This window comes from Centroberyx gerrardi, chromosome 18 (genome assembly GCF_048128805.1).
Source record: "Centroberyx gerrardi isolate f3 chromosome 18, fCenGer3.hap1.cur.20231027, whole genome shotgun sequence".
Taxonomy (NCBI): Eukaryota; Metazoa; Chordata; class Actinopteri; order Beryciformes; family Berycidae; genus Centroberyx; species Centroberyx gerrardi.
In genome coordinates this window covers 26432530-26459883 of record NC_136014.1, presented here as the reverse complement: position 1 = coordinate 26459883, position 27354 = coordinate 26432530, and the positions used below count along the sequence as shown (strand labels likewise).

General features: G+C 42.1%; 1 protein-coding gene across 1 annotated transcript in view; it reads right to left on the bottom strand.

Annotated features, from left to right (window-relative positions):
* The window catches only part of col12a1b (collagen, type XII, alpha 1b), a 141940-nt gene that overhangs the window by 58204 nt on the left and 56382 nt on the right, over nt 1–27354 (bottom strand). Inside the window, exons 27-32 of the mRNA XM_071910612.2 lie at nt 24276–24405; nt 22381–22520; nt 20101–20233; nt 18315–18454; nt 13512–13641; nt 1802–1947 (exon numbers count right to left, since the gene is read on the bottom strand). Coding sequence (XP_071766713.2) covers nt 1802–1947; nt 13512–13641; nt 18315–18454; nt 20101–20233; nt 22381–22520; nt 24276–24405 — 819 coding nt within the window. The remainder of the gene's footprint in view (nt 1–1801; nt 1948–13511; nt 13642–18314; nt 18455–20100; nt 20234–22380; nt 22521–24275; nt 24406–27354) is intronic.

The window sequence follows — 27354 nt, the reverse complement described above, 5'->3', positions numbered from 1 at the left end:
CAATTTCTAGTGTCAACATCTTGAAACAAGGCAGAATAATCAGATCAGAAAATGACACGATTTACAACTGGTAAACATTGGAAACTAATGAAATGATCTAACTCCATCTGCAGATTCTTTTTGCACTTGAAAAATGAGATTTTTAGACTCAATAACACTACAGATTAACTTAAAATGGACATCTACTGGAATCTATGTCGGTTAAAACAGTGATTCTCAACCTTTTTCATATCTAGGCCCCTTAATTTAGTCCACATTAGAGCCACGGACCCCACATTTGATGAGATTTTGTCTCTCGAACCCAAATCTAAGAAAATCTTTATTATCAGATTTGATGATTTTGTCCAGAATCCCTTGACTGTCTGTATTGCAGGTAGAGAGATAACAGAGAAACTATGATCAAAACAGTCATTCTTCTACATTCTCTAATTGTTTTAACTTCTTGTAAATTAAATAATGCTGAAGTTTAACAATTCATCAGTTTGCTGGGGGACCCCCTGGAACCCCCTCAAGGACCCCTGGCGGTCCCCGGACCCCACGTTTGAGAACCACCGGGCTAAAACACAGTAAGAAAACCACCAACCACCCAGATTTGGCTACAATGGCTTCGCTTGTGTCAGACTCACTTGTCTTCCCGTTCTCGGAGGTGCGTTTCCCCTCCACGTCGCTGTACAGCGGCACCAGCGTCACTTTGTACTCCGTGTCGGGCAGCAGGTCTCTCAGGACCGTGTTGGTCGACATTCCGGACACCTGGGTCTGTGGAGCGGGAAAACAACCCGACAAACACGTCTGTAAATCAACCCCATCCATCCAGTGTACCGGTGGAGACGGAGCCAAGCGGCACACCTCACCTCATAAACTCATCTGCTGTAAAGTCTGTTGTACTGACCTGCCTTTAAAAAGCACTGCATCTGTATCCTGTTTGTATTTATTGTGTTGTATTTCTTACAGATCCTTTGTAATATTTTATGTGCAGTTTCATCCCCGATCACAGCGGGTAAGCATTTGACCGGCGGTTTCGAGTTTCGACGTTTCGACGTCAACGGCACAATTTGATGCGTATGACATCATGGCGTGGTAAAAATTTAAAAAACAAACAGCTTCGGAAACGGTTTTGAACTGATATCAGAAAGATATTTAGGTCCTGATTTCACTAAACGAAGACTGTCGTATCAACATCTATTCAAAGTCAAAATGTTTGCTGAGCATCCTTACAATAATATCTATATTTTTTATATTCCTAAGTTATGATTCTACTGTATATACACTTTATGCATGATGAACTAAAACTTCCAGACAGCTTTTAAACTGGTTAGTGAGAAGTACGAATTAATCTCAATGACGATTTGACCGATGGGTTTTTGTGGGCTGATACCACTGTTTTTTTTTTACTGTAGTTGACTATTTTGTGCTGATATTCAGGGGTTCATACAATCATGATACCATGTAATAAATAAAAGTTCAAATCTGACTGTGCAGAATTCTGAGACACAAATCTTTCTAGCGATGCCATTGGCTGCTAGAATGTAAACAACAATTTAAAAATGTCATTACAAAGTGACAATAATATAATTTGGATGGAGAGCTTGTGAAACTGTGATGGTCAAGAGTCTCATTAGTGATTACTACTAGCTGATATCACCATTCATTTTTCTGCTCCACGATGCGTATTGTCACATTTTTGTATTGCGAATTTCGATATATCGTCCCATTTCTACTTTCCAATATTTGATATATCGGTAAACCGGTGTGTGTGTGTGTGTGTGTGTGTGTGTGTGTGTGTGTGTGTGTGTGTGTGTACCCCTACCATGGCCTCAGTCCCTCCGGCGGCGGGGACGTAGAGGATCTTGTACTGCCGGACGTCGCCCTCGGCCGGCTCCCAGCGGACCCTCAGGGTGTTGATGGTGGGATCCGTCACCTGCAGGTTCTTGACTCCGCCCAGCGGCTCTGAAACAGACGGACCGGGGCTGAACCACACTGACGAAAAAACATCTAATCGAGATTATGTTTTTCCGATTAATTATTGTTCAGCTCTAGACGGGACGCCTCAGAACCTGGAACAACAGGGGGCCCGAGTCAAACAGCTGCTGCAAATAACCCCTCTGTTGGTTTTGTCCCGCAGGGTGCACCGGATGGGTGGGGTTTACCACACCACATCAGGACGGTCCAGATGTCTCAAAGTCAGTTGTCAGTCACAGAAAAGTGAATTTTCCCGTCTTTCTTGCACTCATTATGTCGTTCTACGTGGCAAAAACGTCCATTAACGAGCACTTTCGTTTCAGATTCAGTTCTAAAAACATATTTTCCTCGAAACAAGGGTCAAATAATTGTTGCAAATAGTCCTTAGCATTTGTTTTATCCTGCAGGGTGCACCAGATGGGTGGGTTTACCACAACAGGACAGTCCAGATGTATCAGAGTGTGGGAAGTTGCCTAAACTTTCTGGCATTCATTATGTTCTTCTATTTGGCAAAAATTTTAATTTTAACAGGTTCTTTGGTCTCATATTGAGCCTTAAAAACATATTTTTCTCAAAACAAGAGTCAAATAACTTGCAGATAATCCTTAGCATTTGTTTTATCCTGCAGGATGCACCAGATGGGGGGGGGGGGGGGGGGTTACCACATCACTCGGGACAGTCCAGATGTGTCAGTCAGGGAAGATGTCTAAACTTTCTGTCACTCATTATATCATTGTATTTGGCAAAAATGTCAATTTTAACAAGTTCTTTAGTCTCATATTCAATCTTAAAAACATATTTTTCTTCAAACAATAGTCAAATAACTTGCACATAATCCTTAGCAATTGTTTTATCCTGCAGGGTGCACCGGATGGGTGGGGTTTACCACATCAGGACAGTCCAGATGTGTCAGTCAGGGAACATGGCAAAAAACTTTCTGGCATTTGTTTTATCATTCTGTGTCAAAAAATGTCAAATGTTAACAAGCTCTTTAGTCTCATATTCAGTCTTGAGATTTCTGCCATTTCTGGAGCAAAAGGGGCCTTGGTTAAAGAACTATTAAAAGTAATCCTCAGTGTTTTATCCTGCAGGGTGCCCCAGATGGGTGGGGTTTACCACCCGAGGAGAGTCGGGGAATTTGTCAATGACAGAAACGTTTGCTGCGCTGACTCTCAGAAACCTTCCTCCGACTGACGAAACTCGCCTGGCACACGCTGCATCGTCCTATCTGGCAGCCTCCACCCATCTGGCACTAAACTAACACAAAGCATAAAGGGGGATTTTCAAAATTTGATTATTTGACTGCTCCTGGAACAATACGCCCATGCTTCTAGGAATTTGTGCTCGCTCTACTGTTGCGCTCATCGTTAAGTCGGTCCGGACGAGGAGCCGCGGCCGAATTGCCTCGACCGTAAAACGACCGCGTGCGAAACCTCGTCGATTCACTCACTTGTCCTTCCCTTGTCAGACTGGCGAATGCCGTCCACATCTGGGTAGACGGGGACGACGGACACGTTGTAGAGGGTGTCGGCGTCCAGGTTCCTCAGCACCGTGCTGGTGGTTCCTCCCGAGACCTGCTCCTGTTCAGCACAATGTGGAGCCTCCGTCAGCACGACAACAACTTCATCTGATTATGTTCAGTGTGAGTAAGTGGGACACAGTGAATCCAGTACGTGCAGCGTGTCTTTCCTTTATGATTTGTGCACAGTCAGGGTTCGGTATGGGAACGCTACATGTTTGCCGTTAAGCTGACTGAACATATTTTGCTGAAAAACTCAAATTTTCCTTAAAAAACCCAGTACATAAACTCAAAAACGCATGGTGGAAAAGCTAAGAACAAGGCAAACAAGTTTTTCTTAGTTCCATTTTTACATTTTGGAGATTCACCAGACAGTGGTGATACTACAACCACTGTTGCCAACTTGTCACTACATTTTACCACTTTTCAGACTCCCATGTGACTTTATTTCTCAAAAGTGACTAGCGACAAATCTCTCTACTTTTTCACACCATGGGAAAACAACATTAATCTGTCGACTCCCAAAGACATATGATGATACAGTGCTTCACTTACATGGCATAACCGCAGCTGTAGCAAATATATTCATATGCAAATTAGCGCATGACATCATTTCGCGCAGTCAAGCTTCATTTAAACCCACAGAACTTCATTTTAAATTCTAATCGAGATCCCGAGGTTTTCCAAAGATATCAAACATCTCAGGCTGAATCACAGGGAAATGTGTAGAAAATGATGCACAGCACATCCAGATTTTTTCCACTTGATGTAATGGTGAAGCCATAAAAAAATGGATATTTCAGGGGAATCTCAGGGTTGCAAAAAGTTGAAAGTCCTACCATTTGCTCCTGGCCTCCTGGCATGGCTGAGTAGAAGACCTTGTAGTTGCGGACGTTGCCCACCGCCGGGTCCCAGCGCACCGTCAGGGTGCTGATGGTCGGGTCGACCACCTGCAAGTTCTTAACTCCGCCCATCGGATCTGAGGAAGGGGAAGAGATGCGATGGGTCTCTCAATGTTTAATGTTTCTCTATCTGTATGGCGTTGAAAGAGGTTAAAACTTCTCCTCCCTAAAAATGCACATCATGTGTTTTCAAAGACTCGTGAACATCTAATTTGGGGTTGAAATGTTTTACATGTTACATATACTTATATATACTGCATTTAAGGTCGGTCTGTGATGCTTTACACCAAAGGAAACCAAAGAGAGAAGACAGAAAAAGATCTCGGATTGGTTGGAGAGTAGGGCTGCAACTGACGATTATTTTCTCGATTAATCAATTAGTTGTTTGGTCTATAAAATGTCAGAAAATGGTGAAAAATGTCGATCAGTGTTTCCCAAAGCCCAAGATGACGTCCTCAAATGTCTTGTTTTGTCCACAACCCAAAGATATTCAGTTTACTGTCATAGAGGAGTAAAGAAACCAGAAAATATTCACATTTAAGAAGCTGGAATCAGAGAATTTTGACGTATTTTTCTTAAAAAATTACTCAAACCGATTAATCGATCATCAAAATAGTTGGCGATTAATTTAATAGTTGACAACTAATCGATTAATCGATTAATCGTTGCAGCTGTATTGGAGAGGCGACCATACCCAACACCAGAAGTGAATTGGATTAAAACAGGGCAAATCTATGGGACGTTCCTCTCTAATACAGCTTCAATTTTGTGATTTAGGCTGATAAGATGGGTGCATTTTAACTTCAAAATCTAGTGCAGCTTTAACAGCGATGAGGGCAGATGGCTGTTTACCACATTTTTCATATGGGAAAAAAAACAATTGTGATGTGAGTTCATTTCCAAACGGTTTTGGTTTAGTTTAGCTCTGCGGTTTTCAAGGCCCAGACCGAATCAACACACAACAAACCCAGTTAAACTCACTCGTCTTCCCGTTCTTGGACTGCGGCCGGCCCTCCATCTCGTGGTAGACGGGCACCACGGTGACGGTGTACTCGGTGTTGGCCTCCAGGTTCTTCAGGACGGTGGAGGTGGTGGTTCCAGACACCTGGTCCTGAAAGAAGAAGAAGAAAACAACAACATCAGCCCCGGGACCCGCGCCCTGAGCTTCTGGCGGATGCCGGGAAAAGCAATATCCGTGAAAAGTGGATTTGGCGCCCGCAGGAAAACTCTCAGACTGGAAGATGTTTGGAGTTCAGTCTGCTCCAAACCCACTTTTCTTGGATGAACCGTAACTGTCTCTGTGTGGCTCAGAGACAGGTCAACCTGTCCGGTTAAATAATGGTTGAAAAGTAAGGTTTGTGTTAGTAAAATATAATTACTAACAGAAGCCACACTGTCTTAACAAGTCATTTTGATCTATTTAGTCTAATATTGGTTCCTAAAATCTTATTTTTCTTAAGTCAAATGAGATAATTTGCCAGTGGGGTGAGATAATTTCACTTTTTTCCAGAAATTTCTTGAATCTGGTGACATAATCTTGATGGTCACTTATTGACTTGAAAAAAAAGTCTTGCATGAAACTGCCTAAGTCTAATTTTCCCACGCCATTGGCATATTTTTCCACTTATTTTAAGAATTATTTTAACATAATTTTTTGGACGTTTTTTGACATAAAAAAAGCAAGATTAAATGACTTAATACAAGACAGGTCTTACCACATCCTGGTCTCCCCCCGCGGCCGGGACCCAGATGACGATGTATTCGCGCACGTTCCCCTCGGCGGGGTCCCAGCGTACGTTCAGGGTGCTGGTGGTGGGATCGGTCACCTGCAGGTTCCCCACGAAGCCCAGCGGCCCTGAGCGGAGACACGGGACAGGAAGACTTGGACCGGAGCGTCACACAGCTGCTGTCTAGCCACAGATTACCGGCGTCCGGGGGGCAGTTAGCTCAGACTCCACATGAGGGGCGGAGGCCACGAAAACACTTGTTTCCCAGCCTGTTTTTCCTCAAGTCTATTGATTCAGTTTTCAGTCTGCTGGAACTAAGGTGGATGCATTTTAAAATCTGTGTTACAATGGGGAAGGGACTGCTCTGTTTGTCCCGTTCAAGTTGCTCCCTGCTGATGTCATGATTCACCAGGAGAATATCATTTATAAATCATATTAATGATCAGACATATAAAGGAAGTTAAAACCAAATAATGTCACGTATTCTTTCCTTTTTATTTGTAAAAAAAAACTTTTTAAATTGATGCATGTTTTCCCCTCTTTTTCATTTTGAGAACAATAATAAAAGAACATGATTGACAACTTCACAGAACAAAAATAACTACAGGAAGGCAATATCTAAAGCAAATTAGACTAATAACTAATTTATAAGACTGTTGTATATATTTAGTTTAGTTTTAAAGATAGTTATTCATAAATATTCATATACACGACTTCATAGTACAGTAAGTAGCAACAGACTGATGCAAGTTAAATGAAAGTAGGATCTTTTTAAGGCAGTAAAAAAGTAAATTCTATTCTGAAAATGTCATTTTTTCTTGTTGACATTTTTCTTTTACACTTTGGGATTTCAATGATGTGAAGACAGAAGTGTTTTTTCTGTTTTTGTTCATTTGTTGCTGTTGTTTGTTTGTTTGTTCATGTCTTTCTTTGTTTCTTTCCTTCCTTCCTTCCTTCCACCAACTGGACTGAAACACTATCATCATTCAGGATAAACATATATTATATATTAAATTTAAGCAACTATAGCTGAAAGAGGGATTGGGGGAATATTCTGTTGACCAGTTCATTCCTGACAACAGAGAGACTCAGTCACAGGAGATGAAAGCTGCATGTAAACATCTTGAACCTGAATGAAAACCCTCAGCAGCCGGTCCCCCCCCCCCCCCCCCCACACACACACAGTGACTCACGTGTCTTGCCCTTGTCAGACAGGCTGGGCCCGTCCCCCTCGGCGTAGACCGGCACCACGGTGACGGTGTAGCGGGTGTCCGGCAGCAGCTTCTCCAGGACCGTTTTAGTCGTGCTCTCTGAGACTTGCTCCTACAACAAGACACATGGTGTGAATTAGCGGTGGGACGATATATTGAAATTCAATATGTCGCGATACAAAAATGTGACAATACGTATCCTGGGGCAGGAACATGAATGGTGATATTTGTCATTTATGCCATTGATCAGTAGAGTAACATAAAAACTACATAGCAGAGCATTGCACTTAAATTAGGGCTCGACCGATTTGGGTTTTTGAAGGCTGATACTGATATTTTTGCATTGAAGGTCTCGATCTTGCATTTGAGCATTTTTATGCCCCAAAAATTATTAAAAGTATTCAGTGTTTCTGCCAGAAATTTCTTCCTCTGAGCCTCTGAAACAGAATTTAGACCATCATGGGACACTAAAACTCTCCACTGAAACCCAGACTGATGAAATTCTTTTAGGAAACTCTGGGATTTAATATTTATACCTTTAAATGACAAATTAATTAAAGAATATAAAATGTCATGTGAGGTTTTCCAGACTTTTCCAGCCTTTTTCCCAGACTTTTCCAGACTCCATCATATCAGAGGCGGACAACACTGACTGGATGACTGACTAACCCTTTTATTTATAATAGAAGGCCAATATCGACCTGATATATCAGTACAACCCTACTTCAAACCCCACAAGTTATTGTGGCTGAGTTGTTTCTGTTCTTTAATAAATGTGAATGAAAACTACGGCAGCCTAAACATGTCAGTGTTGTTTGTTGTTTTGTTTATTTCACAACACTGTTCAAGCTCTCAGCAGAACTGTGAGCTTCTACAGATTTTGTTTAGCAAATTATATTGTAATTATTCCAGTTATTCCAATATTTATGCATTGTTTGGTGTTTCCCTTCCTAACCGAATAAACAACACACACAAAACAACAAACAAGATTAAAATTCAAAACCCCCTCTGGTCCACCAGTTGAAAACTCCTCTGATTGGGGGTAAAAGTCACGAACGAGTCATTTCCAAACAGACAAAGCAGAACGAGAGCGGCCGAGTCGACAGCCAGCCGTGTTCAGAGTTGTTATTACACGGCTCTTCACACCATGTTAGCTTCCACCCGGCCTGAACCGCACCGCGGCGGCGCTGACGGCGTGCCCGCATCGCCTCTGATTAGCGGGATTTACACACACTTACTCTGCTCAAGCTGCGCTCCAGAAGTACAAAACCCCCACAAAGATGGCATGCGACGACGTGGGATCCATTTTGCCAAAAGGATTTTGAAGCTATTGTGTGGAAATTGCACGGTGGGATTATCCTGTCAGCCAGTGTGACATCACTAAAGCCCCGCTGACGGTTTTGTTCAGTTGTTTCTTTTGAGGTAGGATGCTTTATGGGCCCCATCGTTTTTTCATTACCTCTCCAGCTCAACCTGTGAGCTTTCCTCTTCTTTTGGGGTTTTCTTATTTATTACAAAACTAAACTAAACTAAACTAAACTATTGTTCTACCAATATGGGGTTTTTTAACACTGATATTGAAACATATGTTTGTATTTAAGCTGCTGACAAACTATATTTCATTCAGGATTCAGGATTTTACCCAGAATTGTATTCTTTGCAAGACCGAAAAGCCTCTGAAACAGCATGTAGACCATCATGGGACACTAAAAATCGGCCTGAGGTATAAAAATCGGACTGATCTAAATTGTTCTACTTGTTGCGTTATCGTTCAATACGCTCTTTTAGTTGGAATTACTTCTTGTATTAACTTCAATAGCTTCTACTTGCTCTCCTCTTCTCTTACTCATTTTCTTTGCTACTGCAACAGCCCAATTTCCCCACAGAGATCACGAAAGTTTAAGAGAGCCTCACCACAATCTCCAGTCCTCCATCGGTCGGGGTGTAGATCACTTTGTAGCCCTGAACGTTGCCGTCAGCTGGATTCCAGGTCACTGTGAGCGTCGTGATGGTCGGGTTCGTCACCTTCATGTTGTCGACTCCGCCCAGAGGCACTGGAGCGGGACGATAATTGTCGTGATTTGGATGTTTAAACCGTAGGGAGGGTGCAAGGTGTCTTGATCTTGCTCCATTTCAAATACATTTTACATGAAATTTCTTGATCTCCAACATTGTAAGCAAGCAATAGTGAGGTTCAGAGCCACTGCACTCTGGTCACACAAAATTTCATGAAATGAGCATGAAAAAGCAAATGTAAATAACGTGCACCGTGCATGACAAGTGAGAGAAATGTTTCTGTACCAAGACACGATAACATGAACATTTTTCTTACTTAACCATAATCAAAGCCTTATCCTAACCTTGACCAAAATCTAATCTTAACCTAACCTTAACCAAAGTTGTTTTACTTGCCTAAACTTAACCGTTAGCTAACCTTCTCATGTGATGAACACATGATGATTGTCACATAATCCTTTCATGGTTCAGAGTTTGTGCTCATTTCAAATTTTGTGAGACTGTGTTGCCTTTATATATACAAACTCCCACTCCATTGTAACTTACATGTCTTTCCGTTCTCCGACTGGCGCTTGCCCTCCCTGGCAGGGTAAACCGGTAACACAGAAACCGTGTACGGCGTGTCCGGCATCAAGTTCCTCAGGATGATGTTGGTGGTGCCTGCGGGAACTTGTTCCTGTTTACAAAGGTTCAAAACAGTTGTTGTTTAGGCGCAACAAGGTCTCATGATAATAGATTGACGAATAATTGATGTTAGATCTTTATTCAGTTCTATTCTAGGCAAATATAAGGCATCATTTTTTCCAAGGACAAATACAACCACAGGAACATTTTGCTCTGTATCACAGTATAGTTAGGTAGCTTAGTTTCTTATAATAGACATGTTTTAGCACGCTGGTGCACATGTAATGGTACTTAAAGAGGGCTTCCAGGTGACGTAATGAACCTTCTAGCAGCCATATTGGAGGTCCTCAGCTCTTGGGCAAAAGTGGATGTGAACTGCAAACTCTAAACTACTCGGCCGTCTCAACAAAATTCAGGAGACATTGTTACTTTCTGTCTGTTTCTGACTGAACTGATCATCTCATCACTGATCCATCTGATTGATTTAGTGTTTAGATGATGATAGATGATTAGCACACTAGCTGGGAGCGTATCTATGTTCCCAGGGTCCTCAGTTCCACCCAGCCATCACAACTCCATGCCTGGCTCCATCCACAACTTACCTCCTGACAGCCTTGACCGTAAGCTTGCTCTAACCCTAACCCTAACCTCAGCGACCCCATGCCTCGACCCAACCGCCTCCTCTGCCTGGGAACCACATGCCTAGGACCCTACCAGAACCAACCTCCTAATCTGCAGCCTGAGGTAAGACGGGTGTAAAGAGTCTCACCATCTCCTCTGGGCCTCCAGCGACCGGCACAAAGAAGATCTTGTACTGGCGAACGGCTCCGTCAGCTGGGTCCCAGTTCACGGTGAGAGAGGTCATGGTGGGATCCGTCACCCGCAGGTTCTTCACTCCTCCCAACGGCCCTAAAAAAAACGACAGATTTATACTATCGCTGGCAGAATCATTTGGTTAATAGCTCTCCTTGCTCGCCGCTTTGTGAGATGCAAAACGAGTTGTGTTGCACCAAAAATATAGTCTCCATTACCAATTTTTTTACTTACCAACCTTTTACTAAAGTGAAATTTCAGCAAAGTAACGATACTTCTACTTAGCCGCAACATGCAGCCCCACACATGCTGCAATCCAACCGTTTCTATTGAGGAGCCGAAAGCAGTGTTTCTGGAAGTAAAAGTGCCCAGTCTGATATCATGTGAAACGTTTTTTTCTTAGCACTCGTCTGGAAATAGTATGAAGTATAACGTATTCATGTTTTCTTTGCAGGATTAGGGTTAGGAAACATCGTTTTAAAAGCAAGAACTGGAAAATGTGTTGAGCGCCATGGTCTGGGCGCTCTGATGGTCAAAGGCGCTACTGATGTCACTTCGTAACTTTTCGCTCCTCCATAGAAACGGTGTAAAAGAAGATTCATTTCTGTTTAACGGTAAAGATTTACAACTTTTCAGGCATGGGCGGATTATCTATGTGTCCTGTGCTAAAGGTACCGAACAAATGCTTCTTAGTTAGATTTGGTGTCGATTTTTACGGGCACGTCCCTGACAAGTTAAGGTGAGTTGGATTGCATGTGTGAGGCTGCATGTTGCGGCTAACTTCATTAGGGTATTTTAGCACTCTTTCCACCTCTGTTATTAAGCCAGTCTTACTTGTCTTTCCGTTCTCAGACATCTTGATGCCCTCTCCCTCGGTGTAAACGGGCACCAGTGAGACGGTGTAGACGGTGTCGGGCCGCAGGCCTCGCAGCACGGTGCTGGTAGCGGTTCCCGACACTTGTTCCTGAGAATTACAACAAATGACATTCAGTATATTGACTGTTTCCAAAGTGAGCAGAGAAAGAAACAAACAGGCAACTAGCAATACAACGTATCTTGGGCATTTGGGGGGTGAGGATAGTCTAAGAGCTACAGGAGCGGACTTGTACTTTGAGTCCTCAGACCAGAGAAGAAAGTGAATAAGCAAAAGGTTTCCACTCCATCAACCCTTGAGTCACACTGAAATTGAAAATTACTTTTTCGCCTTTTTATCTTATTCTATCATACCATACACCTATTTGACAAATTATGCCAAAAAAAAAAAAATTCTTATATTTATTATTATTACTTTTACTTCCTGGAAAATGAAAAATCATTAGTGGTGACATCATGCTGCACCAGGAGGGGACATAAAGATTCCAACCAATAAAACCATCACAGATTCTTGAACAGTCCCGCCCCTCCACCCCTCTCATCTTCTTTCTCTTCCTCACTGGCATTCCATTGGTTTACACTTTTCGAATGATCCCTTCCCTGCGTTATGTCCCGCCCCAACATCCTGTTTCAACAGGTAATAATTCGCCACCCTGAGGAAGCAAGGTGCTTTCAAAATGCCGTTTCATTGTGACTTTAACTGTATTGAATGTGAAGCAGGACGGTGCTGAAAAACCCCGTAAGGGCACGTGAAAACCCACATGTGCTTTTTGGACACATGGTTGGTTTTCATACGTGAACATGTGAAATTTCCCATTGACATTTTCACCTGCGAAATGTTACTTTGCATATGTGAAACAAATATTGACATATCTAATGGCAGGTGAAAATGTGGGGAAAAAAACCCACTTTACACACAAAAACACTTACATTTTTACATCATCTAAAATCTATTGCTTGACGTCAGAATGCAATGTGATAAAAATTGTTCACGTGAAAACCAACATGTGACCAAATGCAGATGTGCTTTGAATTCACGTGGGTTTTCACACGACTTTTTTGTGAAGGAAGGCAAACACACACAAGTGAACAGTTTGACACGGACCCGCAGCTCATGTGCAGCGTCAGCCGACAGTAAGCTGATGTTTCTCCTACCAGTCCTACCATGCTCTCTGCTCCTCCTGCAGCCGGGACGTAAAGCACTCTGTACTCCTTCACTTTGCCCTCGGCGGGCTCCCAGCGCACGTTCAGCGTGGTCATGGTGGGGTTCACCACCTGCAGGTTCCTCACTCCGCCCAGCGGTTCTGAGGGAACGGCAGATATCGGGTTACTAATGCAGACGAAGCAGCTATTTATCGAGCAGAACGACCTCCATGTTGCCATTGCCACGCCAACATGATCTCATCAAAAGTCATGAAATCTCTGAACTCTGGACACAAATTATGTGAAAATGACATTCCTCCACCACAAATTGGATTCTGGGACATGAATTGGACACAGCATTTTTGGCTAAAAGTTGGCTAACGGTTAAGTTTAGGCAAGTAAAACAACTGTAGTTGAGGTTGCCTACACGAAATGAAGTAACATTTGCATTTTTGTCATATATTAAGAGTAATATCAGTCATTCCTACATAAGTACAGTATTATTCCTGTGTTGTAGACCTTGATTGAGACCAAGGTGAGAAATCAACATCAGCCAGATGCTGGTAAATTTTGTCCAGATATAGGCTGGATTACTGTTTATTTTATAGACAGCAGCAAAACGGACAGTTGTTTCCATGAAAATGTCACGGACTGTAACTTTAAGTTTTCTGCCCTGATTGAGACAGTACTGAGAACCATTTGTCCGGTCACGGCGGACACTTACTGGTCTTTCCTTGGTCGGAGATGGGGTTGCTGACGCCGGTGGGATACACGGCCGCCACAGACACGGTGTAAGGAGTGTCAGGCATCAGCTTCTGAAGGATAATTTGGGTCTTCTTTCCTCCAACCTGCGTCTGTTCAGAGGAAACACGTCAACAGTCAGACCGGAGATGTTTTCTATCGGCAAAAAAGGGAGCGCCGTCTCTTCAGAGCAAGAGAGCAATTCGTCAAAGATAAGCGACAAGCGGCTGACGCATGAACATGGTGTCAGGGGTTCGAAAGCCGTGAAGTGATTTAACTGTACAGTCAGGACGAGATGAGATCCAGACTGTCACAGACATCCAAACACGACTTGAGCTGTGAATGATCCTAAACACATGGCAATATGCTTAAAATAAGAAAAATAATAATAATAGTAGGTATCAGTGTCTTCAAATGCGGGGTCATTTAGTTTGAGTGAGAACAAATTAGTTGTAAAATGTCTAATTTCAACTCAGTATACATTTGAAAAATTCATTCCAAAATGCTCAAAATCAATTTAAGAGAAAAATGTTACCTGATATTCACTGCTCAAAATTGAAAACTCAAAAGATACCACCCTATAAAATGTATTTATTTTGTATTTGTTTGTAAAGGGCTAAAGAAAGCTGATTACTTCAATAATATCTAATAATGAGTTTTGCTTTCATGCCAGCTATGATTTTTTATCAGAGTAAATGTCACATTTTTAAAATAGTGGAGATCTCACTTTAGAATGAAACTCTTCATTTCTACGTAGCACATAATAACACAAGAAAAAACAAAACCTACTAAATAAAATTCATGAAGGTGCAACATGTGGACAGAAGTTCTCACGGAAACCAACTAAACTCCATTAAATCTATAAAATCTATTAAGGCAGCGACTGAATTTCTCCAAATCTGCAATCACTTATCCCCGCTCCCATTCCAGCCTCCCAGAAACAAAAGGGAAACTCTAAAACAGCCAATAACTCACCCACTGCTCTTCCACAGGACTACAATTTCTCCATTTATTCATGAATAAGTTTCTCTGCGAGGGAATTTAAACACGCCTTTGGGAAATCCTAGGTAAACAATTTCACAATATATCACGTAATGGATATAATGCTGTAAACACTTTGATTCATGACGGGTATAAACAGCGTGTGTGGAAGCTGAGAGACAGATAACGAGGGATTTCACGTTACATTTACATTTATATTTTAGGGATTTGGCCGACACTTTCATCCAGAGAGACTTCCACAGCATCAGTGTCTTGCTCACTGGCACTCTGACAGATAATGTGGGGATCAAACTTGCCGCCTTTTGGTTACGGGACAGTCTCTAGCCATTAGGCAACTGTGCTGTCCATTTTGTAACACTGTATTCATCACAGCACTATCTATACACCAAACTAACAAACTCTACATTTACATAATTCAAGCTAATATTACTTTCATCCCATGGACACTCACAGGGTTTCTATATATTTTCTGTTTCAACTTTTTCCAAACCTAAATTCCATGACTTGATTGGAAGATTAGATTAGATTAGGTGATCAATATAATTTATGATGATAGTAGCTGATCAATATGAGTGCCAACAAGGTCATATAAATCTACAGCTGAACATTATTCCTCTCTACACTACATAATAGCTGCATAAAATGGAATAAAACAGTTAAATGTGTAGCTGGCGTTTAAAAAAACAGTATTTTTCCATACTTTTTAGGCAAATCCCAAACGTTTCAAAAATCTGGAACATCTCAAATTCATCTTCTATATATCTTCTAACCCTTTTCTAGACCTGTGTAGGAACCAGGTGCTCAATATCCCTTCTGGATTATATGAATCGTGTTAAAACAACAAGCCTGCAGACGACAATACAACCCCAGATGTCCACGGTGTGTCGGTATATACGTCTTATGTCATGAGGGGATCAGAAAGGCATTAAGCAGACTTGCACTACTGACATCATGACTCACCCCTGACACATTGTTTGGGGGAACGCTGTCATAACATCTCAGAGACACAATAAAATTTGTAACTCGCCGAAATTCTTTTCATACAACCCGCAGTTTCCTTAAAGCAGAAGTTATTTCCAGCGCTAATCACTATTGGGTAATCACAGAGGAATGCGGGCTTGGCAGGACTCCTCTCGGCACACGGTCGCACCGCGGGGCGCTGTCATAAACCAAATGTCAAAATATAATGAAGGAACACAGAATCGCCGGAAATTTCTCTCACAGAGCGCCGGCGGTGTTTTACTGAATTCTTCGCTCGGGACGTCTTTGTGTATCCGAAGAGGGAGACGCTTTCAAATCACAATCCAAAATAGGTGCTTTGTCATATGAAAATGTGTGAGAAGCATAAACATTACAAACGTTATTCCCCCGATTGTTTTTTCATTCTTTGCTGTGGACACCTCTCTTGTGTCTCAAGACGGACCAGTCCACCGATTCAGTGGTGATTTTCTTTGGAATCGGCCCTTTTCACATCGTCATGGTAACAGGTTCCGCATTGAGAAACAGGTGCATGATTACAACATCCTGCTGCCAGCTCTGGCCTTCACTAAATCGCTCCACAATCTGCCCAAAATGAACACTTGTGAAGTAGAAAGTGTTTTCATTGACTCTTGATTGGATCCAAACTAGAGAAAGGCTTCAAGTTCTTCTCCTAAAGTTTCCTCTTCGATTATGAAGGTGAGTTTTAGCTTCAGTTTCTCCTCCTCTGCTGTCATCTCTTGGCAGTCATCACCTCATTTGCATAACGTTGTTACATTATGTATCTAGTGCTAGCAACTTGTTACAAAGAAGCCAGTATAAAGAGTTTGTGGCTTGTAAATTATGTTGGTTAGGCTACAATTACAATTTTGTCTTTGTTGGACTGCCAGAAAGTTGCCACAGGAAGTTGTGATGCACCAGTTTCTCAATATGAAAGCTGTTACCATGACGACGTGAAAAGGACCTATATGCATGAGGAGAATACACCTTTTGCCTTCCCTGCAGTGTTATTAGCTTTCCCTGATAAGTGTTTTATTGAATTTTTTGTTCAATTTGTTTGTTGCATCTGAAGAGGGAGACGATTCCAAATCACAATCCAACATGGATGCTTTGTTGTATGAAAATGTACAGGAAACATCTGATTTTTGGCAGAGTTCTTCCCTGATTTAATTGAATTCTTTGTTGATCCCTTACATAAAATGATTTCAAATCACAATCCACCAATTTGTTAAATAAAAATGCCTGAGGAAGATGCTCCTTTTGCCTTTCCTGCAGTGCTCTTAGCTTTCCCTGATGTGTTTTATTCCATTCTTCGTTCAGGACATCTTGGTGTATCTCAGGAGGGAGAGACGATTTCAAATCACATCCAACAATTCATAAATGATTGGATTATATATGTGCACAGGGAACATGCACTGCAAACTATTTTGGCAGCCTTTAAAGCTTTCCATCATGTTAAGAGATCCCTTGATTTGTCATCAACTGACTAAAACACACTGGAGACGTCTCCAGTCAAACAGCAGCACAGCCAGCATCACCACTCCCTGACCACGCAGAACAAAAGCTCAGTGAGCAAGAACAATATGGATATAAGGAAATTACACCCTAATAAGGAATTTAAGTCAAATTGTTCTTCTGATGTTGGACAAATAGACAAAACCCAGGGTGATTTTACCGTCATATGGTTAAGGGAGAGAGGGATTCGATTTCTGGTAACACAAGAATCTACAAAACAATCTATGAAATGAAGCCAATTTGGGTGTAAAAACTAAAACAAACATTCTATAAATCTCTAAAGTCAGTCCACTGTTCATTATCAATGGAGCAGCTCCAGGTTTTGTCCCTTGATAAATTGAGAAAGCCTTGGTTCTGTGTTTATGTTAATTCTACCTCATGTTGGACTATTACTTAAAATTTACAACTGAATAAAGCTACTGAACAAAGTCACATTAGGGCTAAATCAAAAGCGCTGAACATGTTGTAGTGACACTTAAAACGTCTAGGTTTCCTTTCCTAAACCACGGTAGGCAATTCAAAAAATCTTTATGAGTGATCTAAAATTAGGAGTGGGAGCATTGATAACATATTTACATCACCAATCTTCTAGCAACCACAACTGGTGCCATCATGGAGATCCAGTAAACAACTGGCTAGGTAATTGGCTAGCTAATAATGGCTAAATATATTACAACCAGCAAAGAAAAGATACCTGATTTCTGTGGTGTAAGTGAAGTAATGAATGTTATAAATGAATAGTTGTTTCCAAATTTAGGTTACTGACACACAATAAACTGTCTTGTCTTCAATTGCCCCTGGTCCTGGTCCTGGTCCAAAAGCACCAAGAGCTAGCTTGTAGCTAGCTTCAAAAGCGTCAGCTCAGTTAACCTGGTTTTGGTGTTTGTTAGCTAACTAGCTAACAATTTAGCAAGGTAACTTTTAATGTTAATGTTAATGTTATGTGACTACTGCCCACTACAAATAATGTACAGATCAGATGTGTTAACAACAAGACAGTGATGGTTAGCTTACTAAATGCAATGGTTAGCTAGCTAAAAAGCTGACATCTGAACACAAAATTGATTCGTCACTTCCTGTGAGCCAAGAAGGTTTTCCACCAGTGTCCATACCTGCCACTTGAATTTTATTTGGGCAAATAGGGCAAATCTACGGCGTCTCAATTAGGGGCGATGGGACGCTCTTCTCTGTTGCAGCCCTGTTTTGTGATGTATGCTGATGAGACTGCTGTATTTTTATCTAAAACTCTCGCCTAGTGCAGCTTTAAATAAGTAAAAAAAAATAAACGTACTGTGAGAGCCTCGCCTCCAGCGGTAGGTTGGTAAGTGATCTTGTAGTTCTGGACCGGGCCGGGGGCGTGCTCCCACTTCACCGTCAGGGTGCTGATGGTTTCATTGAACACCCTCAAGTTGCGGGGAGGCTCATGGGGAGCTGGGAGCATACAGACACTTCCAGTTAGACACAACACAATCAATACGTTCAGTGTTTTTTTTGATGATGGTGGTGATGATGATGAGGATGATGATGGTGGTGGTGGTGATGGTGATGCTGTTGGTGGCAACGGAACAGCCGTAAACCGGCTCCCACGATCCCCTTGGGTCATGAGGCTGGATGGGTCAATGGTAGGATGAGAGCAGAGAGGCTCACAACAGGAGCAGCAACATGGAGTCTGAAGCGGTTCAGAGCAGGGCTGGAGTCAAGTAACTTTCCATTCAATTAATTTAAAATACAGCTAGAAATTCAGTTAATTACCTTTTAATGTGGGGGTTTTAATGTATAGTATAGTGTCTATTTTACTTTCGATAATCCTACTACTATGAATCTGTCAAATAATTAAAATTCCCAAATATTGCTAATTCTCGTATATCCAAACTTTTCAACTTGCCGAAGGTTTTTCAGTATTTGAGTTTTGAATAAAATCAATCAGATGAATCAAAAGTGTACCGACCCCAACCCGACTGCGAAGGATTGAACAATAAATCAGCACATGCGACAACATTTATTTGATGACCGGGGTGAAAACTGATGAAGGATGACGTGACGACATGAGAAATGACGTTACAACATGAGGTGAATGGCACCGATGACACGAGAAAAAACGGTATGAAGACAAAATGGTTGACAATGACACTGAAACAAAATGGTCGACAATGGAATTAAAACAAAATGGTTGACAATGGAGGAGTCAGTGGAGGATGATGTGTTACTGGTTATTTTTCACACTTTTTGCATTTGAAGCTCTGAATCTGCGTTCACACCGCCGTCAACCACATCGCCTACTGTCAGGCAGCTAATATGAGCTAGCTGACTGCTAGCTGTAGCGGCAATGATGTCGCCATGGTTTCAGATGTCTAGGCTAAAATGAGGCTATGTAAGGTTTAAAAGTGAAAGTTTAGTAACGTCTACATCTTAGACTGCGTCTTCTGGGGTAAATGACAAAAATAAAGCGTTATCTTCTACTTCTCTGGTGCATATTTTTGATATTTAAAGCTGTTTATGCATTGTTTAAATATGTAACTGCTTGGTCTAAAACTGGGCTATACATAAAGCATAGACGCAATGTTGAAATGACATCTAGTGCTCATTGGGAACACAGAAGAAAGAGCAATCTTAGTGCCTGAATGTTGCCCAAAAGTTCAGCTTTTCTGAAACAACAAATCGCTGAAACGAGGCGGCCGACGTTTCCTCGGTTGTAGAAAATAAATAGACGTGCGGAAACCGATTCCTCAAGTTGCTTGCGGTGTGAACGCATCAACGGTGAGGCGCTGAAATGCACATACATGCAGTTATGAAAGGGGAAAAAAAAAAAGTGTGCTTCCGTCAACACTGTCCTTATCGTCCACGTTACCATTCCAACCATAATCATGAACATGAACATTACAATGAAAATTCCCCTCTCCTTCTCAAATGACATACCATCCAGATCCTTCAACACTAGAAAGAGACGTTGAGAAAACAGAGCGTTATTTCAATGTGCGTTACATCTGTGAGGTCTTGTGAGTGTAAAATATGACAGTTGTGGTTTGGGAGCGGGGGGGGGGGGGGGGGGGAGGAGGGAGGGGAGGGAGGAGGCTTACATGTGCGCTGGCTTCCCATCAGGTCTTCGCTCTCCGACTCGTCTGGGTAGATGGCCGTAACGGTGACATCATACGGGGTGTCGGGGTCCAAGTTCTGCAGAACATGGGTGGTTTCATCGCTATTCAGGATGGCCTGGCGACAGAGGGAGAAAGAGAGAGAGAGAAGAAGAAGAAGAAGAAGAAGAAGAAGAAGTAGGTCACCGTCTACTCCGATACTGCTACTAGCAAAGAGAGACTCAATGTGAGAGGAAATAACATATGAATAGCATATGCCAGTCTGCTGAACACTCTTCTGAGTCTGGGTGGCCCCGGTAGGAATGGAACCAATAATCATGGCGTTGTAAACACCATGCTGAGCTTCCAATGGGATTCAATGGAGAAAAAACAATGGAGAACACTGTGCTCCAAAACAGGTTTTACTTAAACCTAAATATCTTTTACCTAAATATCCTTGGTTTTTGTGTTTTTTGTTTCTCAATTCTGTGGTGTTTCTGCCCTGCACTTCCCACAGATCACCTGTCAATCAAACGGTGTGGGGGGGGGGGGGGGGCGGAGCTTGTATTTTCTTTGTAGTTTCTCATCGCTTCTTGTGCGGCAGAGGATTTTTTTCCGGGAAAGAGCTGAGTGTTGAATCACTATTGTGTTATTTCAGTCAGCGATGAAGGGCAAAACTGACATTTATTTGAATGAAAATGCTGCAGATGCTTACTTTAATACACAAAAGACAATGTTGCTGCACTGGATTAAGTTTAAGAACTGATGAAGGCCCTCTGAGACTGAAACATAGCCTTGTTTGTTACTAAATAAAATAGCCACCATATGAAAAAAGTGAAATCTACTCGAACAAAATTATTGCTAGCACACATTGGATTGCATTGGATATCGTCAGTTGGCGGGCCAGTTAAGAGTCTGATGGCGTGGAATTATTTTTTTCCTTCAGACATAAACTAAATCTATAGCAAACAACTGGGTATGGATTTCATTCATGGATTTTTGTGGTAAGAGTTGGGCGGCTGAGCGGGGTGAGAATGAAAAAAGTGGGCACAAAACGATGCTAAGAGGGCCAGGGAATAACAAGAATTAAACAAAGGGAGCATTATTGTTGCATGAATGGAAGTGGATGTTTTAAGTTAAGCCCTGGCATACACAATAAAAATAGGTTTTTCCAAGCATGGCAGGACTTTAAGGGATCTGTGAAACTGCGAGGCACAAAATATACGACAACAGATCTTCCTCAGAGTCTTCCGTTTGCCTCATAACAGAAAAGACAAAAAAAAAAATCAAACGGCATTCATACAATAAGACTCTCTGTTTCATTTTTGCATGTAAACAATGCTTTCTTCGTTTCATTTTTTTAACCCTTTATCAAGGTTTATGACGGGAAGGTTGCCGGTTCCAATCCATAGACTGGTTCGGAAAATCTGAGTGGTTTCTGATGTCTTGGACTCGTGTATTTTGACTCGGACTTGATCTCAGCAACTATTAGTTTAGTCAATTAAAGTACTGCGGTAGGCCAAGAGGATCTGAACCCGTCACAGCCTGTTCACGCATTGTTTTTAAGTAGTTTACTCATGTGAAATAATCAGGTAAGCCAAACGGATTTGAACCTATCCGGTCACATTTTGGTCTTGATTCCGAACTTGAGACCAATTTTCTGACGTCTTGGACTCAATGTTGGATGTTTTCCCGCCTATCTAAAACTTTTCGAAGATGTGATGGTCCTCAAACCTCTATGGATTGATTAGTTGGATGTTGAAGTGTTTAGATCTCCTGCAGATAGATCTACATCTCTGCTCATCCTTAACAAACTCCTTAATCAATATTTTTTACATTTAGTGAGACATGTACATCATTTATTGCCTGTTTTGGTCTTGAACAGGACTTGATTTGCTCTGGTCTCGGTGTTGACTTGGCCTCGACCTCCATTTGGACCTAGTCTGTACTTGAACTCGATCTCACCTGGTCTTGGAATTGACTTGAACTCGACTAAGGTCTTGACTACATTCCTGCCTCAGCTGCTGGTCAACCAAGGTGTGAATGTGTGTAAGTATATGGAAAGAACCTAGTTAAAGCATGATACTACATCGTAACTCATATCCAACAGCCCCCTATTCACCATACTGAACTCTATATCTATATTTGCATTCATTCTCAATAATCTGTGTACGCGAGTTGTCTGACTGAAGCGTCGCTGAAGAAGAGCACGCGTTCTCAGTCGACGTTCCCCGGATAAATAAAGTCTGATAAAGCGAGGTCGGCTCCCGGAACCCGTCGACCTACATGTTGGAAGTTGTTGTCCCCCTTCTTGGTCCAGCCGATGCGGTAGAGGGCCACGTCCGGGGCGCCGTGCTCCCACGAGGCTCTGAACGAGGACTGGGTCACCTCCGAGAACTGCAGGTTCTTCGGGGCAGGAACAACATCTGTTCACATGTGCGGAAACAAGAGGGGGGGAGGGGGGAGGGGGTGATTACGAGGAAGTCTTGAGAGATGAGGCAACACCATGTGAGGAGTATTTACTGTAGCTGCAAGTGCGTTTCACTGCCCTTTTGCAGGCCAATGTACTGGTAATGTGTGTGTGTGTGTGTGTGTGTGTGTGTGTTTGCGTGTATGTGTGTGAATGTTGAAAACAACTTTTCCACACAGTTCACCTGGGATTAATGATGAACAGGGCCAATGCCGTAAATGATCACATACACGCACACACACTGACACACACTCACACACACACACACACACACACACAGATTTATTGGTCCATAGCATGTGCAAAGAGAAAGAGTCCAGCCCCCTCTGAAGGCTGTTTTCGGTCCAGGAGGGGAAGTGAGGAGAGTTAATATAGACCTCATCACCATCACAACAACTCCATACCACATTTACTGTGCAGGGACTGGAGAGGGTTAGTCAATTAAAGTAGCAAGGGAGGCTGAAATAATAAGCACCTGTGATAGCATTGTTTTCTGATGTAATTTAGTCTAATAAAAGTAATGAGGTAGACCGCGAGGATCTGAACCCGCCACAGCCTGTTCACACATGGGTTTGGAGTAGTTTAGTTATTTGAAGCCAAAAGGATTTAAACCCTAGAACGTGAATGGACAGATAGAGTATCATGTATCATCCCAGTGGTTACTGTTCGTAATTTGGTACACTAACACAACTTGAATGAGCAGAACGGTCCTTCCACTGTCTACCATGGTAATTTAGCTAGTACAGCATAAAATGGCAATTATGAAATTTTAAGTGTTAGTTGCTATGGTGACAACACAAGTCTGGGCATCAAGGCTGTGAAGTCTGTCATACTTGCTTGAGAACTGAGCAGTCTGTTAGCAAACTGTCAAAACTCAAGAAACCTACTATGTGATGGTCCTCAAACTTCTATATATTGATTAATTTGATGTTGAAGGGTTTACTACAGAGCTCCTGCAGATAGATCTACATCTCTGTTCATCCTTAATCTTAACCTTAATGTATTTTGGACTATTTTGGTCTTGAACAGGACTCGATTTGCTCTCTTTTGGACCTGGTCTTAGTCTTGACTCGAACTCAACTGGAGCGTTCAAACATTGTTTCGTCTCTGTGGTGCTCTCTCGATCCCCGAAGGAGGAATTCTCTTTCCACAGGGAGGTCAGAGATCAGAGGTCAGAGGTCAGAGGTCAGATACAGATCAGCAGCCCTGCAGCTGGTTAGGGTTCAGTGTCTTGTTCGACGACACCTAAGCAGGATGGATGTTTGCTGACATGAGGAGTTTGAACCTCTCAGTTGAAGGACAGTCTCTATTCTCACCACAAATTAAAATGCCAAAAACTTAACGTCTGAATTTGCCTTTGACTGTCAAACAGTCTGCTGTCAGCTAATTTGAAGTAGTAAGATAAATCTTAGGGATTTAAACTCTTGACAGTCTGTTCAGATATTGGGTTTTTGGAATAGTTCTGTTCCTCAAACTAATGATCTGGTGGGACAGCGGTAACCTGAAGATCAGAGACTTGGGCTTGTGATTGGAAGCTTGCTCTTTTGAATCCACAGACCCAGCTGGGAAAATCTGTCCGGGAAGTGAATGAGAAACGGTCTAACCTCCCTCAAAACCTGCTGCGGTGCCCTTGAGCCAGGCACTAACGAGCTGTGTGAAGGTGCAGCGGAAGAAGAGAAGAGTCTGCTTGGGTAAATGAAGGGATGTGAACCTGTGATGGCTTGTCCCAGCATCGGGGTTCCGGGTCCGGCGTCGTAGATCGGGATGACGGCCACATCGTACTCCGTCTGGGAGATGAGGCTGGACAGGCCGCGGCTGGTGATGTCACCGTTCACCTCAATCTGCAGTTCAAATAAGGGATTAGGAATAACCGACAGTTCGGTTCAGTCATGTTTGACAAGTAACTGAAATATAATCTGTATTTTCAACAATTTAAAAGTTACACATGAGATGGTTTCATTGCAAAATTACGTACAAAACAGTTGTTGACATGAAAGTAAAGCTCGTTATGGAAAGATTCGCTTTTTGGCAAATTTACGACCTTCACCTACAATCTGCAAACATTTTAAGGATGGACTCATTGATATAAATATTTTAAATATAATATAATAAGTGATAAACATTATTCTCAAAAAGGAAATATGGTATAGCAATTTTAAATTATGAAACCCTTTTTATGATTATCATTAGTATCACATTAACATATTTATTCATAGTAACATATGAACACATTCACATATATTCATCACTATATTGTTGTCAGTCCCTACTAGAGATAAATCCGATATTTGATGGTTATACAGACATGATGATTGTATAATCTGATAAATACGTGTTATACCGGTAATGATATCTGTCTGCATGTTGCTCATAATGTGTTTCTCATTTGTATTTCCCTGCGGGTGAAGCTGCAATCCAACGGCTGGCAAAACCTCCAAAATCACCTCCGATGAAATCATGATGTGATTTGGGAAAACATGGGGAGTTTTGGGACGGATTTCCTGTCACATCCCAAGGCTTCCTCTGCAGATCAGGACCTGCTGCTTCACATCGGGGGAGAAAATCAAATCTGCTGATGGAGAGCAGCTGACTGGGCCTGCAGGACGCGGCGTGAACGAATTTACTGAGACACGTTTTATTATTTTATCTGTTCATGCCCTTTGCTGCTCTCTAAATCAGTGATCCTCAACCTTTTTCATATCCAGGACCCCTAATTTAGTCCACATCAGAGCCACAGACCCCCATGTGATGAGATTTTGTCTCTCAGACCCAAATCTGAGAATATTTTTATTGTCAGATATGATTTTGTCCAGAATCCCATGAGAGATAACAGAGAAACTATGATCACAACAGTCATTCTTCTACATTCTCTAATTGTTTTGCTGGGGACCCCCTGGAACCCCCCTCAAGGACCCCCGGTGGTCCCCGGACCCCACGTTGAGAACCACTGCTCTAAAGCACTTTTTGACAAGCACCTCATGAATAAATCTGACTTTACTCCACCTATCCTACACGAAACATCTTTACGTTTTTTTTCTCTGAAATAAAAATATTTGCCATTGAGCTAAGAATAGAGATGAATAAGTTGTATATTTGTAGTTCCAGAGAATGTCAGACGGTAGGAAAAACTGAAGAAAAAAGAAGCTGAGAGATGTCTTTTCGGTTTTCCATTTCAGCAGGAGGAAGCTTAGTAAAGTAAGCAGCAACGAGAAAAAAAAAACAAAAAAAAAAAACCCTGACCTCAGCAGGCATAAATCCACAGTGTGGGCTTCTTCTTCTTCTTCTTCTCTGGAGGCACGAAGCCCTCAGAGGTCGCGGCGCTGAAGAGGAGTCGACTTCATCCATCCATCAGAGGTTTGTGGAAACTTCTCGCAGGTGTCCGCCGACGGCACCTTCAGCTGCCGATTCGTCCCAGACTGTTTGTCCTCCGCTGACATCCAAGTGAGAAATTATGGGGACGGAGTGGTGCTCCTGTGATCCAGGCAGGCTGGAGCTGCCGGCCGGAGCCAGGTCCTCTCTGCCAGCAGACCGCTTTTCCCATAAGGCCCGGCCAAGGAGGCTGCGCTCCCGCTCCACTTAGAGGCCGGCTGTAACTCTTGACTCGGTCTCGACTTGTCACTTTCCCAGAACTAAGATATCACAGAGGCTGCTGACGAAAACTTTTAACCTTATAAAGTTCTGGGTGAGCTCTTAGTCGGCTGTCGTTGTTTAAAGCCCCCGCTGAACTGACCCAGCAAGCAATATGAACAATATTCAAACAAAGTCCTGCAGGCATGTTGGTTTACACAGCAAAGAGGCAACATCTGATTCCTGCCAACTTAAAAGGCCACAGCTGAACCTCGCTGCTGTAAACCTGAACCTCATTCAGACTGGGACTGGAAACGGTAGAGACAATCAGACATCACTTATTTAAGATGGAGGAGGGCTTTTTGAATTGTGCGATGAGGAACACAGGAGGATGCTTTTAAAGATTTACTGATCACTTTCCAACACAAACAAAACCTCCGCAATCTTCATTAAACATCTCCTTAGGAAAGCCCAACTGCAGATCTTCCATAATGATAGAAAACTGAAGGTCCTTAAAAGCAGAAGATATGGCTCTATAATGACGAAACGGAGCCAGTAAAACAAAATGTTAAGTTTCATCTCGGCTCTAATTAGTCGGACACTGCAGCGTCTATGTTTGTTTATGAATCGTCCTTCAATTGGATGTGGAAATTACGTCTACTTAACTTTTTTTTGCTTTCCTCCACAGTAGGAGACTCAGTCTTAATGAAGACCAGCTGAGTCTGTGATAAGAGGGAAGTCTGCCAGGTAAAATGGGACAAGGATTCAATTCACTTTCAATGGACCAAAGGTGATCGGGCCTTTGCTATAGACTTGCAAACTCAGTATCATCTTTTAAATCTCTTCTCCAAACCTTCTTGTTTAATCTGTCCTGCCTTCATGCCACTATTCTATTTCTCCTGTTTTTTAAGTCTGTTTATGATCGATGCTTCTTCTTCTTCACGTTGTTTTTTTATGCAGTTTTTGCCTTTTATTGTCCATCTTATTGTTGTTAATTTACTTTCTCTCTTTTGGTCGTTACAGTTGTCTTTAGACTTTCTTTTATTTCGTCTGTAAAGCACTTTGTAAGAGTGTTTTTAAAAGTACTATATAAATAAAGTGTATTATTATTATTATCATTATTATCTTTATTATTATTCATTTTGGCCAACTTGTTTAACCATGCAAGGATAATTGTGACTTACTGAGTGTATTTATTACCCAAATTCGTTCTTTCTTTGTGT